The 20,248-nt window shown below is 37.0% G+C and overlaps 1 protein-coding gene across 1 annotated transcript; it reads left to right on the forward strand.

The window, feature by feature from the left end:
* The first annotated feature begins 11,330 nt into the window (after nucleotides 1-11,330).
* LOC131146109 (H/ACA ribonucleoprotein complex subunit 2-like protein) lies at nucleotides 11,331-18,629 on the forward strand. The gene is made up of 4 exons (XM_058095455.1): nucleotides 11,331-11,623; nucleotides 12,160-12,229; nucleotides 13,438-13,543; nucleotides 18,267-18,629. The coding sequence occupies exons 1-4, from the start codon at nucleotides 11,497-11,499 to the stop codon at nucleotides 18,426-18,428; spliced, it is 465 nt and encodes a 154-aa protein (XP_057951438.1). The 5' UTR covers nucleotides 11,331-11,496; the 3' UTR covers nucleotides 18,429-18,629.
* Nucleotides 18,630-20,248: the final 1,619 nt, after the last annotated feature.

Raw genomic sequence — 20,248 nt, forward strand, 5'->3', positions numbered from 1 at the left:
TGCCGCTCATCAACCTCATCCCAATACAATGGAAATTGGCTTCGACCATACCGTGCCTCATACGATGCTACCCTGATACCAGTATGATAACTGTTATTGTATGCGAACTTAACCAACGTCAGATATTTAATCCAACTACCCTCGAAATTTGGTACACACGCCTGCAACATATCCTCTAGAATCTGGATGGTCCTCTCTAACTAACCATTGGTTTGTGGGTGAAGCGTAGTACTGAACGTAAGTTGAGATCCCAATGCTTCTTATAGACTCTTCCAAAATTGGAAAGTAAACCGCGGATCCTTATCAAAAAATATAGACACCGGCACCCCATGCAATCTGACTATCTCCTGAACGTAAAGCTCTACTAGCTTATCCATGGAATAATTGGCTCTAACCGAAACGAAATGAGCAATTTTCATTAGTTTGTTGACAACTACCCAAATAGCATTTTGCCCGTGAAGTGCTAATGGCAACCCTGTGACAAAATCCATGGAAATGTGCTCCCACTTCCATTTAGGAATGAGAAGTGGTTGCAACGATATTTCCGGCCTCTGATGCTTGGCCTTTACCTGTTGGTATGTCAGGCACTACTCAACAAAACAAGCGATCTCTCTTTTCATATTAGAGCACTAGAAAGATTCCCGCAAATCCCTGTACATCTTCCTACTTCCTAGATGCACTATATAGAGTGAGCGATGTGCCTCCTCTAGAATGATTCGTTTAATCTCAGCATCATTTGGTATGCATATCCTGGTGTGAAATCTCAACACCCAGTCATATGAGATATTGAAATCTAGTTTCAATCCATTCTGCACTCCCTCTATAACTTATACCAGCTCTGTATCTTTTGTTTGAGCTGTCCTGATCCTTTCTCGTAAGGTCGGTTGCACAACTAGGATAGCAATGAATGCCTGGTGATTTCCTTCCACCATCTCGACATCCAACCTTTCTAGGTCCATAATGATTTGATGCTGAACTCCCACTCTCGAAATTGACGCATCTACTGACTTCCGACTCAAAGCATCAACTACCACATTAGCTTTTCCTAGGTGGTAACTAATGGTACAATCGTAGTCCTTTATCAACTCAAGCCATCTTTGTTGTCTTATATTCAACTCTTTATGGGTGAAAAAGTACTTAATACTTTTATGATTCTTAAAAATCTCGCACCTTTCACCGTATAGGTAGTGTCTCCAGATCTTTAGTGCATACACTACCGCTGCCAATTCCATGTCATGTGTCGGGTAGTTCTTCTCGTACTCCTTGAGTTGATGAGAAGCGTATGTGATAACCTTTCCTTGCTGCATTAAGACACACTCGAGTCCCTTCTTAGAGGTCTCACTGTAAATCACAAACCCACTACCTCCTGATGGAATGGTCAATACTGGAGCAGTAACCAGCCGCTGCTTTAGTTCCTGAAAACTTTGCCCGCACTCTTCGGTCCACTCGAACTTCATGTTCTTTCTCATGAGCCGTTTCAGCGGACCTGATAGTTTAGAAAAACCTGCTACGAACTGGTGGTAATATCCTGTTTGACCCAAGAAACTTCTAATCTCATGTACGTTCTTCGGTCTCGCCCTATCAATTACAGCTTCTATCTTGCTCAGGTCCACTGATACACCTTCTATGGACACTACATGCCCCCGAAATGCTACCTGCTCTAACCAAAATTCGTATTTCTTAAACTTAAAAAACAACTTCTTCTCCCTAAGTACCTGAATTACCAACCTCAAATAAGTTGCATGCTCCTCAGGAATCCTCGAATAAATCAGGATGTCCTCGATGAATACCACCATGAATTGATCTAAATACTCCTGGAACACCCTGTTCATCAAGTCCATAAATGTTGCAGGAGCATTAGCCAATTCGAAAGGCATAATCAAAAATTCATAATGGCCAAACCTAGTACAGAATGCAGTCTTCGGTACATCTTTTGATTTCACCTTTAGCTGATGATACCCAGATTGCAGATCAATCTTGGAGAAGACTTGTGTGCAATGTAAATGTACAGGTATTTATTCTTCACTGTTACTTTATTAATCTCCCTGTAGTCAATGTACATCCTCATCGACCCATCATTCTTCTTCACGAATAGCACTGATGCTTCCCAGGGTGATACACTCAGTCGGATGAAACCTTTGTCAAGTAACTCCTGTAATTGCTCCTTTAACTCCTTCAGTTTTGCTGTGGCCATTCGGTACGAAGCTTTCGAAATCGGTGTCATCCTTGGAGTCAACTCAATAGTGAACTTCACCTCACGATCAGGAGGCAATCTCGGTAAATCCTCTAAGAACACATATGAGAACTGCTTGACTTTGGGAATATTCTCCAATTTAAGCTCTTCCCTCGACGCTTCCTTCACAAATGCAAGGTGCCCCTGACATCCCTCCAGAAGTAACCTCCTCGCCTAAAAGACTGAAAGGATCTGCGGTGCAGAGCGCACACACGATCTTACAAACTTGAATTCCTTCTCCCCAGAAAGTCTGAATACTACCTCCTTTCTATGACAATCGATACTTGCATAACTGGACGCTAGCCAGTCCATCCCAAGAATGATATCGAAGCCATGCATATAAAAAACAATTAAACTAATCGGCAACACTCTCCCCTGAATCTCCATTGGAAAATCTCTAATCACCCTACTACATACTACTACTGACCCTGACTGTGTAGCCAATGCTAACTTGGCACCTAACAACTGTGCCTCTAACCACACATAATTTGACAAACCCACGGGAAATGAACGAATGTGTTGCTCCTGAATCAAATAATACAACAACTTTATTTGAAAGTGTAAGAACCCAAACCGTGATATATGGGTTTAAATTAATAAAAGAGGGAAAATTTGGGAATTTAGCAAGATTTGTTGACGAAGCCAGAGTTCATCGACGAAGTCCATGTAAGTCTCATCGACAAAGTTCAGAGGCTCGTCGACAAGGAGAAGCCTAGGGGTTTCGAAAAATCGGAGATCCAAGACTCATCGACGAGGTTTTGGTCTCGTCGATGAGAAGAATATAGAACCTTGTCGATGAGGATGCAATTCTTCGACGAGAAGTGGCTGGGTCAAAGGGCTATAAATAGAAGTTTCATTACTTCCAAGCTAAGAAAACTCAAATATCTTCCCTCTCTCTCTCTCTAGAACTCTCCCTACTCTCTATCTCTCTAGAATTCTTCGTTGTTCTTCATTAGAATTGTAAATCTGAAGTTACCACAAGGATCGTGGAAGGATTCTCTACAAGTTCTACGAATTGGAATTCCGTTTCGGAGATTTTCAGGTTTTGGCAAAAAATCGAGGTAAGGCTCGATTTTCAATTCTGGTCCTGTAGTTCAGTAAAGAATAGTGTTGTGAGTATCTTCTGTACTGTTAATTGTAGGTTTTGGAACTCGGTTCGCTATTTAGGAGCCTTAGAGTTTGGGAGTTGCTATTTGGGGAAAGGTAAGGGGAATTGTGTTTATATCAGCTATTTTTTAAACCAGACTCGATAAAACTGTGGTTCATGGTCCTCTGTTTGTTTTGGCTACTCATTTGGGGGGGTATAATAGGGAAAACTATGGGTTTTTCATGACTACAGTTTTGGGAAAAAGGGGGCGATGGGCTGCATCCCTGGTTTTGTTGAAAACCAAACGTATATGTTGATTTATACTGTGTTATAGGGATGGTCATGCCTTGACTTGTTTAAATTGTATGTGTTTGGAAAACCATTATTTTAGATTACCGAATGGGTGTGGTTTGTTTGGTTATATGAGCATGCATGTGTGTGTGATTGATTGAATGCTAGTAGGAACGCGATTTCGAATTGTTCCAGGTACTAAGAGTGTCCGGCTCTATATGCGAGGGTGTATGAAATCGGTGGCCATAGATTGGTAGAGTGTCCGACTCTATATCCGAGGGCGTGAGCTTATTTCGACAGATCAGGCCGAAGAGTGTGGATCCAACAGTTTAGCACCGGTACAATGCCATGGGAGTTGGGGACTAGCCATGTGCCGGTGGCTCCGTGTTCGTGGGTTGGCTATGGGCCAACGCTGTATGTCGTGGGTCGGCTTCGGGTTGATGGGTGTGACAACACCGAGATTGCTGATCATGTGTGTGTGTGCTTGTATGCACTGTTGTGAAATTAGTACTGGACTGCATTTAACTGCGTATATGTTGCATCATGATAACACTCAAATGGTACACACCGATATAGCCTATATTCTTCCTTACTAAGAGGTGACTCACCCCTACTGTACGTACATTTTTATAGGTCTTTCGAGTAATCGGAACTAGCGTCCTGGTGTAGGGAGCGTAGTGGCCGGTGTACTGCGGGTAGCGCTTGGGTAAGTGCTAGAACTTGTATTTTGATAGGTTGCCATTTTGGGATGTGTTGGGCACCCAGTTGTATATTGTATGTTAGAGCCCGATTCTACTCTTGTATAGACTCTGGTATGCACTGTATATGTACATAGAATGACCTTTTTCCATTGCGTATATGGTTGTGTTTGGATGTGTTTAGGGTGCCTAGGAACCCCACGGGGTCGGACCCTCATCCATTGATCTGTATCTTAAATGTTTTGTATGATACAGAGACTGATTAAATTATATTTTCACCCCTAGGTCCCATTTCTGGATGCGGGGCGTGACAAAAAGTCTGTAAATGTTACCTTTCACTACATCTCCAGTATTCTCAGCCTCGTAAGGAGTTAAAGAATACACCATCACCTGGGTCGTACCCCTTTGATATCCGCCTTGCAGTGTAAGAACCCAACCTGAGAATTTTAGATTTAATAAATAACAAAAGGGTAAAAAGGTAAATTTAGCAGGCTTAATCGGTGAAGCAATTATTCTCATCGATGAAGGCCCTTATACTTTTCGTCGCCGAAATTCAGAGCCTCATCGATGAAGAGATACCGAATAAGTTGTAAAATATCAAAATAGGGTTCGTCGCCGAAGGAACCAGCTCGTCGACAAAATGCATAGATGATTCGCCAACGAAGGCGCCGTCTCGTCGACAAATTGGACCAGGTGAAGGGGGCTATAAATATAAATTTTCATTTCTTCATTGCTAAGAAAACTCAAATCTCTCTCTCTCTCTCTAGAACTCGAACCACTCTTCTCTCTCTCTCTCTCTCTCTCTCTCTCTCTCTCTCTCTACCGTCTATTACTCGAATCAACAATCCGACATTACCACATGGATTAGGAGGAGAATTTCTACGTTTATAGTGGGTTAGAATTTCATTTTGAGAATTTTCGAGTTTTATCGCAAAATTAAGGTAAGGGTTCGATTTTGTTTTTGATTTGGTAGATATGTAGTAGATAGGATTATATTGAGGTATCGTTTTTTGATTTTTAGGTTTTGGGGGTCCCGTGACATTGTTTTGGACCGATTTAGTTTGTGTTTTAGTTTTCAGGGAACGGTAAGGGGATCTGTTTATATCAATTATTTTTGTAATCTGAATCAGTAAAACTGTAGTTTAAGATTCTACGGATGTTTTGGTTACTTATTTGGAAAAATCTATCGGGTGAGATTATAGGATTTTTGATTTACAATTTTTTAGAAAATTGAAGGTTTCGAGTCATCTCCGTTTTTGTTGGAAAACTTTATATTGGTATAAACTGTGATATAAAGATGACCGTACCTTTGATTATTATAAATTTTATTTTCTGGAATACCTGATATGTGATTGTTTGTTTACCCAAATAAGTGTGGAATGAGATGATGAATTTGAATGATGTATTTTGTGTGGAAAAGCGTGCCTGTTAACTACCATAGGCTGTGAATTATTCAAATGAGATATAGGAATGTGAGTTCCAAAATGTTCCGGGTTTTGTGAAAATAACGAGTCAAGGATAATACCGTAGGGGATATGTCGAAGCGGGCCGGATCCAAATGCTGTAGACTGAGATATTGAACCGAGTCTGAATAAGACCGTAGGCTTTGATGTCCGACTTTTGCCGAAGAGTGCACAATACCACTAGACAGGCCATCTTTTACCGAAGGGTGTGAGAACACCAGATCTACACCGGTTCAATGCTATGGGGGCTTATGCTATGCCAGGTTACCGAGGGCATCGACTTTTTCCGAAGGGTGTGAAATACCACCAGACAGTCCGACTTAGGCCGAAGAGTGTGACGACTCTAGATTGTATTGCTTTGTATCATATGTATACTGGAACTGTATTTGTGAAAATACTGGTATTGTGAAATGTATGTTTGCTGTTGAAATAACACTTATGTATCCACACAATGATATAACTTGTTTCTCCCTTACTGAGAGGTGTCTTACCCCTATCATACAAATGTTTTTAAGGTCCTTCGATTAGCTGACAGTAGCGTCCTAGAGGTTCATGAGTGTGGTGGTTGGTTAGCTATGTAGAGGTACTTGTGTAAGTATTGATCCTTTGCCAGGTAGTCATTTTAGGTTATGTAGACACCCGAGGTATGTTATGTATTTTGAGGAACTAGATCCTGTGTTGTATAGACTTTGGTATGGTTTTATGGATGTATTAGGTTGGATTTTCCGCTACGTGTATACTGTGTATGTGATGATGGATAGGGTATATGTGAACCCTACGGGGTCGGACCCTTATATTATATAGTATCATGGATTATTGTATAATACAGGGATAGGTTAGGCTACTAAATCACACTATGGGGCCCATTTTCAGGTTCGGGGCGTGACACATAGTGCCTGATTAGCTCCCCAATATGGCTGCTGTGGGGGTACGTTATTCCCTGACGGGTGACAGTCTCATGCCATATGCTTGGGTTGACCACACTGGTAGCAAATACTTGATCTAACCATTCACTTCCCTAGATTCTTCTTGCCACAAGTAAGACAAGCAGGGTATGATGTGGTACCCTGAGATACATTACCACCTGTCTCTCGTCGTTGTCCTCTACGACCATCATACCTCTTCCAAGGACCCTACCTCGCACCTATATGAGAACTAGAAGGCATTGGCCTTTTCTTCGAGTTCTGAGCCTCTACATCCCCCTGCAAGCTCGCCTCTGCCACAGTAACTTTATCTACTAGTGTGGCGAACTCCTGTACCTGAAGCACCGCCACCTGCCTTTTAATCTCCTATTTCAAACCTCTCTTGAAATTCCAAGCCTTCGCAGACTCCTCTAGTACCATGTAGGGAGCAAACCTTAACAACTCCACAAATTGGGCAGCGTATTGCTGAACTGTTAGCTGTCCCTAAGTCAGGTTCAAGAGCTAAACTGTCTTCGCTTTCCTGATAAAGGCTGAAAAATATTGATAAAAGAACACTTCTCTAAAATGGCTCCATGTCATAGCCACATGTACTAGTCTGTGCTCCTCTAGCAACTTTATTGCTTCCCACCATCTTTTGGCCTCTCCGGTCAACTTAAACGTAGCATATAACACCTTCTGCTCATCGGTGCATCGTAGTACAACCAAGATCTTTTCGATCTCCCAAATCTAGTTCCCCACAAGAATCGGGTTGGTACTTCCCCTGAAGATAGAAGACTTTAGGCACATGAACTTCTCAATAGAATCTCCTAGATCAGCAGTGGGACGACTCTACCCTCGAGAATTCCACGTAACCTCGACCATAAACTACGGGGCAAAATCCCAAAATGCCACTATAGAATCATTGCCACCCTCATGGGCAGCTCCCTCATTGTTACTTCTTCTGACAACAATGTTACTGTCCTTGGGATCTATCCTGAAGAAAGAACCAAACAAATTAGAATTCCCATATCCTAACATGTCTGGTGCAATTATAACACAAAATACTCACTTAAAAAAATCCCAATTACTGGTCTAAATCCTTTCTCCCTAATTAACGACATACTCTGCCAATCTCATATCCCCGTTCTAATTTTCAAGTTTTTGCCCCTTCCGCTTGGAAACAAAACCATCAATGGATTGTCGTGGTTTTTTGAACCCGTCAAGTGATCCATAAAAACACAGAAGTTCGTCAAGGAATTTCTGCCTCCCAGCTTACGAAGCAAAACTTAATATTCCTATTCTACTCATTCCTATCTTTCTATACTCTGGTATGACCTCCTAACCTCATCTAACCAAGTCTACGAGACCTAACAACCTGGTTTGCTCTGATACCACCTGTAGCGCCCCGTCCCTCTATTCGGGCCTGAAGTGCTACTAAAACATAACATACACATTTCTCTGATACCATAAATAAATACAAACCGCCCTAGCAAGGGAAAACAGGTGTTCCATCCTAATCATCATATACATACACAGTGGAAAATTTTCTAATACATTAAACACTTACCATAGTTTCTAACTGTTCCCAATTACATACCAAATCCATATCATAATATTATAAACCCCAAAAATATAAAAATTGTTATCTATGTCTCACCAACTCTGACAATATCTAACAACTGTCTATCACCAGCCCGACGGTACGCTAGACTCGATCCTTCGAAGGATCTGAAACATGATTTGCATGATAGGGTGAGACACCTCTCAGTAAAACGGATCATATTATTATCAGTGTGTGGCTAGCATGAGATTTGGTGTAAACATATTATTGATAACATTTAACTGGCATTTTAAAACTGTACTAAACTATATATTTGAAAATACATAATTTCTGAGTAATATATTGTTATCTCAATATAGCTCATTCTATAGTAAATATGCACATATATGCCTAGAAGATACAACTTAGACTGCTGAATTAGCGTCTTCACATGTTCACATACTACTACGACATGATTCCCCCCATGACGGGTTGTGCGACCTGTAGGCTGAATTTAGCATATAACTGGCCAACTATAGCTAAGTCAAACTAAGTAGTAAGTATGAATGTGCCTACCCTATACCCAGAATTCTGCATCGGGAGGGTCACCCGAAATTCTACATTGGATGGGAACCCGAAATTCTACATCGGGGAGTACTACTCAGGTCTCCAATTGACTATCCAATACCAACACTTTTTCTAAGATGTGTGGTTGCACTATCTCCCAACATATAGCTATGGTACCATGCTCATAACATAACATCATATTCACGGGACTTGAAAATCATATGTGGCAATTTACATCATAAAATTGAAATCATAATTCATTTTCATAAAACTATATAAAACATAAACTGTTCATAATTCTGTGGAATATCTATCATATATTGTTGACTAACATCGGCCCTTGGCCGACAATCATAACTTGACCCCCAACCGTCATATCTAATCTCGGCTCATAGTCGTTACAATTCAGTATTACACAAAACCTGTTCATTCATGCCAATTAAAACTGTACTCATGCCACACTAATTTTCACCTGGTAAATCATAAATAAAATAACTGCTTGAGAAAATAGATACTGTGCTGAAAATAGGGGTATGAGTATCTCTAAGTTGTTATTTTACTAAAATATAGATACGTAGTTAAGTACAGGAAAAACAGAGATAATCAACCCTACCGCCTTTAGTTCGTATTAAAATACGCCTACGGTTTGAAACCCCAAACTTTCAATCAGTGAAAACATTCAGAAAGTCCAGTACTTTAATCCAAAAATATCATATTCAAATTTAATCGGTTAGTTTCGAAAAATAAAGTCTTTTAATTGAATCCTAGGCTCGAAACCTAGGAAAAGCTATATATATATATATATATATACATATCCAGTATTTCAATCGGTTAGAACTTGCAAAAGTAACTGACATAATATAATCCCTTTACTTGTTTCTGAAAAAGAAACCGAAATGGACGGAAAACCAAAACCCTAGCTTTTCCCAACTGGCCAAAAGACGAGAACCCACTAGCCTTGAGGAAGGAGAGCCAACCGAGAGTAAGAAAGAGCCCGAACAAGCTTTTTATTAACAAAAAGTCGAAACCCTAGCAAAGCAAAAGGAGAGGAATTTGAATTTTCTAAAAAAAATGAGCGCACATTTATTTATGGGTGAGCAGCCCAGGAGAAAACCATCGACGATTTTCTTGAGATGGACAAAACTGTCGATGGTTTGGCAGTTGACTCGCCTAGTTAATTGAAAACTGTCGACGATTTTTCTCACACTCCGTGAAACCGTCGATGGTTTGGGCTCTGCCGAACCAAAATCCTTCATTTTCTTTGATTTTCCTTTATTTTTCTCTTTTATATTTATTCCCTTTTATTTGTTGGGTTCGGGTTACTACACCCTAGGTTGTGCTATATTGCTTGTGATTAAAATTGAACATACGAGAAAATTTTAAATACCCAATTCACCCCCTATTGGGAATACACCATTCTCAATGGTACTCTTGAACCTAAATCTCTTTTCTTATTTTGATTTTTTTAAAACTAAAATAAAAGGAATAAGTTAAATAAATCAGTAATTTGAATATATGCACTTACTCGATTTTCAAATAGTCACCAAACTTATTGACAATCAAATGGGTCACCTAAGGCCAATCTCGACACATATCAACATTTATTCTACGTCAAAAAAGTTTAAATCTTCTTCAAGAATGACATAGATTGCGCAACTTGTCTAAAAATGAGGACCTAGAACCAAAATATAATCATACACACATGAAACTCATTATGATGATTTTTTTTGCATTTTTGTCTTCTTTTTTAGTCTAAAATGTGTGCCCGACATTAAGATCTTGTCAAATCAAAGTTCGAGAAGTGCAAGAAGGGTTCCAACTCTCATAATTTAAATTGCACTAAGAAATTGTCTTAAACATGATGATGCCCAGTGGATCGATAATCTTTTTCTCCTTCAACAACACTTTCCTTTTAGGATGGTACACTTTAGCCTCATTTTACCTAGTTCATTTTTTTCTTCAGAATTGATATGCTTCTGATGATTGTAGATCTCTTTATATGTTTCATATTTTAATTTGATATCATAACTGTTATTTTATGATTCAACAGCCTTAATTTTTAAAGATGTAGCTAACCAGCTTGGCATCCCTTCTTACGTCTTCTCCACCTTTCGATGCAACATTTTTTGGTCTCCTATTCCTTCGTTATGACCTTTTGAGGTTTGAAGTTTTCAATATAATCTTTTGGCAACTAGTGGCTCAGACGACAACCAAACAAGAGAAGTGAAAGAAACAAAGAAGGGAAAAAAGAAGAAGAAGAAGAAGAGTCGGAGAATAAAATAGGAGGAAAAAAATAAGGAATGAAAGTTGATGGAATGCCGAGGATACTAATTGGGATGTTAATGCAACATTTTCCATTCTTTGTTACGAATGTTGAATTTTAGATGATATTAAATTAATCTTAAAAATTGAATGATTTTGATTATAAAAATTAAATTTTAGTGACAATTTTAAAGATTACATTTAGCTTTAACCCATGTTATCCTAGGTAATAAGTATTTGTCGTAGCATATTGTAATAATTTTCAAATGTTGGGGTTAAAAGAAAAATTAGAAACCCCAGTGTGACCAGCGTTAAGAGGCACGCTTTGTAAGATGGCACGTGTGAAGTAATAGGTCTGCAGGCAGGAAGAGTAAAACCCTACCCTCCGCCAACGTAAAACCCTTCTACTCTCAATCGCCAGCGGGAGAGAGCGAGAGAGCGAGAGAGAGAGAGATGGTTAGCGACAGTGAAACAGAGAAGACGCCGAAGGAGAAGAAGAAAACATCAGCTCTGGCTCCCATAGCTAAACCCCTGGCTGGCAAGAAGGTGTGCAAGCGGACTCTCAAGCTCGTCCGCAGAGGTCTCTCTCTCTCTCTCTCTCTCTCTCTCTCTCTCTCTCTCTCTCTCTGTTTGTGTGAACAGGCGCCTGCGTTTTTATCACGGTTTGTCTGTTTATACCCTTAATTGTTTCAGCACTGTTCTGTTGCTGATAAAATATGGGAAGATGAAAAGGGTTTTGTTTTTGTTTTTTTTGTTTTTATGTTCTATTTGGCGTTTCTTTGATTTCTGTAGAATGGACTCTCTTCGATCGGATTTTTTTTTTTTTTTTTACTTTTGTTTTGTTCTCTTTAGCACATTTGATTTTTTATTTTTTTTTATTTTTAAATTTCTGTTATTTTCAACCTACTAAGCATCAATGTTTTCTACATATTTAACATTTAGATACTTGAAAATGCGAAGTGAATTATAAATACTGGTACTGATATATTTGTTTATGTGGATTTGGGTTGTATAGGATGTAAATTCCAAGCATATTGTCCGATCATTAATCCATTAGCTAGTCTGAGCAATGTTTTTTTTTTTTCTAATATTTTTTTGTAAATTTGTTCCGTATAGCTGCTGAACACAAATGCTTGAAGAGAGGAGTAAAGGAGGTGGTAAAAAGCATTCGGCGTGGTAGCAAGGGGTCAGTTTTCTTCCTCTTAAACTTTTTCCAATGCAATTAACTGTACTAACTTATGCTGCTTGTTAAAAAAAGAAAATACAAATTGCATGTGCAGTGTGTGATTGAGACAGTAAAATGAGATGTGCTCAAAAAATGCCTGATGCTATAAATTGTAACAAATATGGGACAACGTGAACCCCCAATTCATGAGAATTGTGACAGTGGAGTCCACAGTATTTGCCTCTTCCAATAACCTTTCTAGTGGAAAATCATATGTTGAACATTGATAAACTTGTCTAGTTTTTCTTTCTGCATTAGATACCTTGGTTGCATCAATGTACTCAAGCCTCAAGAGGAACTGGCGATACCTATTCAAGCATAACCTTACGACAGCATGTTATTAACTACCGCAATTCTTTTGAGGCCGCATGGGTTTTGGATTAGTGCTACTTGAGTTAAGTTGTTTTTGAGAATGAAATGTTGAAGCATAAGTTGCATTTTTTCTGTGATTTATAGGAAATAAGGGTTGTCTTTGGTTTTCCTGCCCTTTCTGGTCACAGTCCATGATTTGCAACACATTTTGAAGTTTCTTGGGAGGTGTTTATTAGAAGAATCATGCTTTCCAGCTAGGAATTCTTAGTGGCCTGGTTTCATTCTTGAGGCATGCCATGCATCTGATATGCGCATCTGGCGTGAATGCAAATGTTATGGTCTTATAGTTGATACGTCTTATGGAGTCCTAATATTACATGTGTGAAGACGCATTCATGCATACTATATCATTAACCATAATGTCTCCACTCCCTTTTATCTGAATTGCCACAAATATTTGGGAAGCTTATTCGTGCATTGCAGTCAGATAAGCTGTTTTGTTTACACCCCTCAAATATCCATGGATATAGAGGATTTTACTTTATATTTATAATGAGCATTATAATCTTTAAAGATAAACCATCTAAAAACTTTTTTGGTTGAAAGAGATTCAGACATCAATTTTTTCTGGTTGCCAACTTGTCAATAAATATGTTCTTTTCATGGATTTTAATTTCGTAGTTTCATTATATGCCATTGTTATTTGTTATGTGTTGATTGAAAGATGATATTTGGAACCAATGAATGAATGACCTAACTTGTGTGGAAAGTAAATTTTATGGGCTGGGACAGCTTATGATTGTGTGGAAATTGTGAATGATTCTCATTTTTCTTTCTCTTGGGGTGGGTGTGTGCAGATTATGTATTATTGCTGGAAACATATCTCCTATTGATGTCATTACTCATGTACCCATCTTGTGCGAGGAGGCTGACATTCCCTATGTATATGTTCCATCAAAAGACGTAAGTCTTTTCTTCCTCACATCAGGAACTTATTTTTCTTCTTTGCTGGTTAGTAGGGATTTTTATTTTTCTTGTTTATTAATGTACTTTTTTAGTAGTAGTTATTTGATTTGAGAAAGGTACAAAAGAAGTTTATTTTTTAATATGCATTTATGATTAAAATGAAGGCCAAAATACATTGACTTCCCCTAGGTTCATCCAAGAGGTTTTAAAAATTCCAAAGACCTCTTGACATTGGGCACCTTTTGTTAATTTACATTCAAATAGCCAAATAAAGTTTTAAAAAAATTAACTATTTGCACTTTTTGGCTCTTGGCACATGAAAAGGCATAAATACCAATCAAATATCCAATAAAATGTGTAACCACCACCCCCCTACCCCCCCCCCGCCCCCCCAAAAAAAAAAAAAAAAGTGCAAACTCCATCTCCAGGATGAATTTCCTGATATTGTTACGCCAATTCATGCATTTCAATGACAAAATAGTCAATTGATTGAAATTTTATTTGGCTACTTGAAGATATATTAACAGGTGGTGTCTAAAAGTCAAATGTTGAGGAAGTTTAGTGGAAATTTTGAATCCTCAAGGAGGCCTGTGTCTTTTTGTCAAACCACAGTCACTATCTTTGGCTTAAAAGGGAAAATGAAGGCAAGTTTTGTTACTGTTTTGTGTTGAAATCTTCAGTGAGAATTCAGAAATATGTTTGGGGAAGTAATCTGTTGTGTTCTATATTTGCATTAGAGTGAAATCATAAGTTAGCCCTATACTTCTAAGAAAATCTAGTTTCGTCCCTATACTTTTAATCAGTACAATTAAGGACTCGTACTTACTGATTTCGTTTGTCATCATAAGTAAATCTAAAAATATTTGTGAATACCCTTATGTATATAAAATATTGAATTGGCATTAGTGCATTACACATTATATCATTATTATTTATTAGGAGCCTAGCACTAAAGAAAAATCTTGAGAAGTTCTATGCGTGGATTGATTATAGCTTCTCATTATGGCTTCAAGTGCATAATTAGCACAAAATAGCCAAAAAATATATATATATATTGCATTATCAAAATAACAATAATAATATATACAATTTTTTTCCTAACCAACAATATCCGAGTCTCTAATTCTACTAATTAAAAGTATAGTGCCTAAAATGAATTTCAAGTAGTAGTATGAAGACCATGGTTTTAAATAAAGGCCTCGACCATTACGTCCGTTATGTAATGTTGTTACGTAACGGTTTTTTGGGTTGCCGATACCGTTACACACCGCGAAATTGGTGGGAATAAAAATCACTGCCGTAGCGGCCGTTATGGACTGCGACCATTACGTAAAGGCCGCTACGGCTGTTATGTAACCGCTATAGGACTAATACACCAGAAAATTATTTTATTTTTTACTTTTTCTTCTCACTTTTTCCCTCTCTTTCATATATCATTCTCAATATGCCTTGTGGCAAGAGGGGGAAAAGATTATAATGAGGATGACAATGATACACAATTTACTATTTTTTTAAATACTTACAGTAGATGTATTAATTAACAATTTAAAAATACTGACTTGTTAGGAAAATATTTTATTTTAATAATATTAGTAATGTGATATTTATGTTCTATATTTTTCAACTTCAACCTTCTTTCTTTTCTAACTATTTTATATTTGTATTATTCATATGTCTTATGTGTCTAATAGATTAATGGAGTGTAATGTATTTTGTTTTATTAATTAATTTAGCATACATAAGAATTTATCACAGATAAGAACAATGAGAAGTATAAATACGCACACACACGTAATTTTTCTATCAATGGTGGTTTAAAACAAATGTAAAGTTGTTGCCTTCACCAAATAACTTAGTTACATGAACTAAAGGATCCAAAATACACCAAAACTTTTTCTAAGAAGGGCTAAAAGCTTAAAACATGGAAGTACGCTAATATGCACAAGGTTGTGCGTGCTTCAAAAAAATTCACGGCCCTTACACTCGCTTCCCGTTATGTAACATTCGCTACTCCTGCTTCCCCTTACACCCGTTACCGTTACGTTACACTACGCTACCTGCTAACGTGATTTAAAACCATGATGAAGACCTACTTATCATTTCACTTTTGCAATAATGACACTGATTTATTTTTAATAATGTTAGGCATGAGTATGCCTCAGAGATTCAAAATTTTAGTATAATTATGATTGTAGTTCCTTTTCTGTGAGGGCCTCATTCCAAAGGTTGGAGTTACACTTTGAAACCTATAAAAGGCGGGATGATAAGACTTTCATGTGAACTTTGATTTTTACCCATGTTCCTGAACTTGTGTTTGCTTGTTGAGAAATTTATCAAAGTTTTAAGTGCCGAGTGGTGTGACCCTATCAAAATATGATCCTAAATGCATATGCAATGTTTAGTCCAAGCTATGTGTGTGATCTTTGGTTTTTCAAATTTTTTTTGGTTGAAGCTTTTCATAAATATAAAATATTATATAATTTAAATAAAAGGGATCTGTCAGAAAAAGAAATTGGGGTGTAAATTTTTCTGGCTTAGTTTAGTTCTAAAGAAAATTGGAATTAAGCCACACTGTTACATTTTCACAAAATTAGAATTTGAGGTTACCAAACCATCCTCAGAACTGACCGGTTCAGTTCTGCATGAACAATTGTTTACAAATTAGTAAAATTATGTGTTGAAAACAAAATGAAATTCCATTTTAAAAAATCTAAAAAAAAATACAAAATCATACAGTTTCAAGTGAAAAAAAAATCTCAAAAAATTAGATGACAGTTGCATGCAACCATGTGCTAGAAGCAGAGTTTTAGCTAGGTGGAAGATTAGAAGATGGGAGCTTGAAAATTTGGAACTAGGGACAGGAAAGGAATGTGGATTGAATGGTAGTGGGGTGTAATTTATCAGTTGATTTGGGGAGTTGGTGGTTGTACATTGGGAGGATTAGGAGATGGGAGATAAAAAATTTGGAAGTAGGGAAGGGAAGGGAAAGGAAAGGGATACTGAATGGTAGTGGGGGACTGCCAGTTAATTTGGGGTTGGGGAGTTAGTGGTTGTACATTGTGAATTTGGTAGATTTATTGCAATTTATTTTGTATCAAATTTGATCTTGAAATTTTTAATTACATTGTCTGTTCTACCAAACATTAATTGAAAACGCATTTGGATTGTTGGTTTTGCATGGAGACTTGAACCATGAGATCAGGGGGTTCAAATCTCAACTCATTTCAGATTTTATAGATGAATTTTTTATTCGGTTCATTCTGGTGTTTTTTAGATATATATATATAATGTTTCGAAGGGTAAGGTGTAAGGCAAGGCATTTTAACCCTTAAGACAAGGTGTGAGCCCTAAGGGGAGGTGCAAGCATTTTGAGAATTTTATATTTAGATAAAAATATGTAAATAAATTACATATATTTTAAAAATAAAGGAATGTTTATTACATATATATATAAGGAAAGATTAAGGAAATCATAAATATAATCTAAAAAAATAAATATAATAGTAAACTACTTGGCCATTCAAAAATTGCTAAAGTGAATTCATTATGCAAATCATGACAAGAGATAGCTCGAACATTACGAAGTTTAAATTATTTTCAAGATCTAAGATACAACTCTCAATCATTTTGGGAAGGTTGAGGTTCAAGAGTTTTAGAAATTAACTCATATTATGACATTCCTTTTATGTAAACATATAGTTAAAATTTTCTCTTAAAATCTAACTTGAGATGAGACACTCAAGATGTGTTAGCCTCAACTACAATGGCACAAAAGGTGTGCCTTTTGTACAAATGAGGAAGCCTCGGCATGTAATACGTTAGCCTTTTTGGGATTTGGCGGTCTAGATTGAGCCTTGAAGCATTTTAGGTATCCCTTGCCTTGCAGCAAGCCTCAATTGAGCCTTTTAAAAATCAAAACTATATATATATTTGGGGTTGACTTTGGTCCCATGAATGGTTTGATTCTATTTGGTTAATTGATGGTTTGGTTTAGTTCAGTTTGAAAAAAAAGTAATAACCAAACTAAACCACATAGAAAATGGCCAGTTTAGGTTGGTTAGATTTTTCTGGCTTCTCTGACAGCCCTAGTGATAAGAACAAACAAAAATGTTCATCTTAGTCTTGCCCAAGCTTGTAGCCTTATATCAAGATGATCTTATTTTTTCTGGACAAACCCTTTAATGGGCCGCTTCTCTCATGCCAAATTTAGATCTCAGTTTTGAATTTACCTACCAACCTCCGCAGAGGGAAAAAAAAAAAACTACCACAACTTTGCTGTACGATATCTAAAATTGTGGCCCTTGTCCGAAGTATCATAGCTGGTTACACATGAATATGGAACTCTTGCTTGGGTTTATGCATTAAGCAGGCTGTTCGTATAAGAGATGCTGGCATGGCACCATTTGAACAAAGCAAGCAAGTGCACATGCTTCTCAGGCTTGATTTCAACCAGGATTTTAAGCAAACAATTTATAAAACTTGCTCTTATTCGATGCACTATCCTCAAATTCCCTTAAACAAAGCATTAACTAAACTTGTATTTTGATTGGTTTTAAAATGTCTCATTGATAATGTCTGTGCGGTTATCTGAGAATAAAAGAAATCTACAAAAAAAATTCCATATGAAGTTTTTTTTGTCTGTATGCATCGAGGCATAAACATTAGGGCACTTAACTTCCACATGAAGGCCCCAACCTATCTGTGTCATCTGCTTTTTCAGGATCTTGCTAATGCCGGATCCTCTAAGAGGCCCACATGCTGTGTTCTGGTGCTACCCAAGCCTACAAAGGGGGAGCTAGCGCCGGAAGAAGAAGAAAAACTGAAGGAAGATTATGCCCGGGTTGTATCAGATATTTCCGAATTAACATCCTCTCTCTTCTGAAAGAAAAAAACTCTGTTCTTTTGTTTTTGTAATTGATGTACTATTTTAGCTATCGGATTTGCAGGTCTTCTAAATAGACAGTGAGCAGGGCCATAACTTTATTCATAGCATGCACCAATATGAAGTAGAGCGAAATGAACATGTGTGTGTAGGGTGGATAAATTGAGCTGCCCCTTTCTTTATATAAGCATTCTGGAAAAATCCTTTTCTTCCTCAAGAGCCCAGCTGCTGCCCCTACCGCCGGGATATTTGGGGCTTGCCAATTTAAGTGGGAGTGCTAAAATAAAATGCTCTTTTCCCCACGACAAAATCCCGTTGGCCACTAATCGGGTTTCATCTGATGATGGTGGGTGATACAGCGGCAAGTTATTTGCTCAATGCATATGAGCTCCAATACGAACGTTGAAATGTTAATACAGGATGAAAAATTATGTGGAAGGCTGGTAATTCTGGAAGAGCATCTTGGCCATCACTGCATTTCTTATCACAGCTACCTTCCTTCACCTCATGCATAAGAAGAAGTGCAGGAACCATTTACGGTCCATTTGGATCGAGGTTTTCGTTAGGAAACTCTATATATTTCAAGACCGAAGTCATGGTGCCTTTCACCAAACTTATGTTATACGACACAAAATGAATCCACGTTCCATGACCATCATTTAAAAAAGAACATCATAAGTTGAGTAGTTGAATATAGAGAAATAATTATGTGAATATAATAATTTACATGAAAGTCACTTTTGTAATAGTTTGTCATTTCATCCAACTAGTTATACAAGTGGGACGCGACGCATTTTATATGTTATGGATTATAATTAATATTTTCTTGAGTAAGAAGAATCAAACCTTTTATGAATTATATAATATTATTGTTAGCATAATAATATTTTTTTAAAAAAATCAACTATTAATAATAATAATAATTAGAGCTATAAAATTAAATTCTACAACTTGCATGATCAATCATTTTACATATTTTTGTGCACAATCCCTTGTATATATAAATTTAACTTTTACGTTCCAATGGTCATAAAAATTAAAAATCCTCAAAAATTAATAAATAAATGATTTAGCTAAGGATTCGTTGGACCACATCTCAGTGTAATATAATATATATTTATATATATAGACAAATTACAATTGCTTGGTTTCACATAGGACTCAGGTTGAATTTAAGTGTGGGGAGGAGTTTGACCACAATAAATATGGTCAGACTAAGACTTCTCCACCTGATAATGATGAGGTTATGGTCACACATGGGTCCCAACTCCAGCACCGAACAGCTAGTCCATGAACTTTCAGAAACTAATCGTCGAGTATTGTGTGCCAGATCTTGAAGTTGATACACCTTAGTTACAAAAATAATTCACTCCCACCTTAGCCATGAGCATAATCCGGTTAAAATCGAATTGACCGAGTAAATTCAGTCGGTTCAACTTTCATTTTTGTTGAATTTCGTTTTTTCAGTTTAGCCAAATAGTATAAATTAATAATAAATAATTATATATTATATATTAAAATATTTTATATATTATATATATACTAAAACTATATTTATTATATATATATATATATTAAATTATATATATTACTTATTATATATATATATATATATATATATATTAAAATATTAAATCAGTTAAAACTGGTTAATCAATTTAATCGATATTCGATTTGGTCAGTTTTAAGTTCAGTTAAATATAGAATTTCGGTTGGTCGGTTGATGAGATTCTTTAATTGAACCAACCGAATGCTCACCCCTATATATATGACATGAAAGAATTTATTTGTTAGATTCTTTTTTATTATTTTCATACATT

This window comes from Malania oleifera, chromosome 13 (assembly GCF_029873635.1).
Source record: "Malania oleifera isolate guangnan ecotype guangnan chromosome 13, ASM2987363v1, whole genome shotgun sequence".
Taxonomy (NCBI): domain Eukaryota; kingdom Viridiplantae; phylum Streptophyta; class Magnoliopsida; order Santalales; family Ximeniaceae; genus Malania; species Malania oleifera.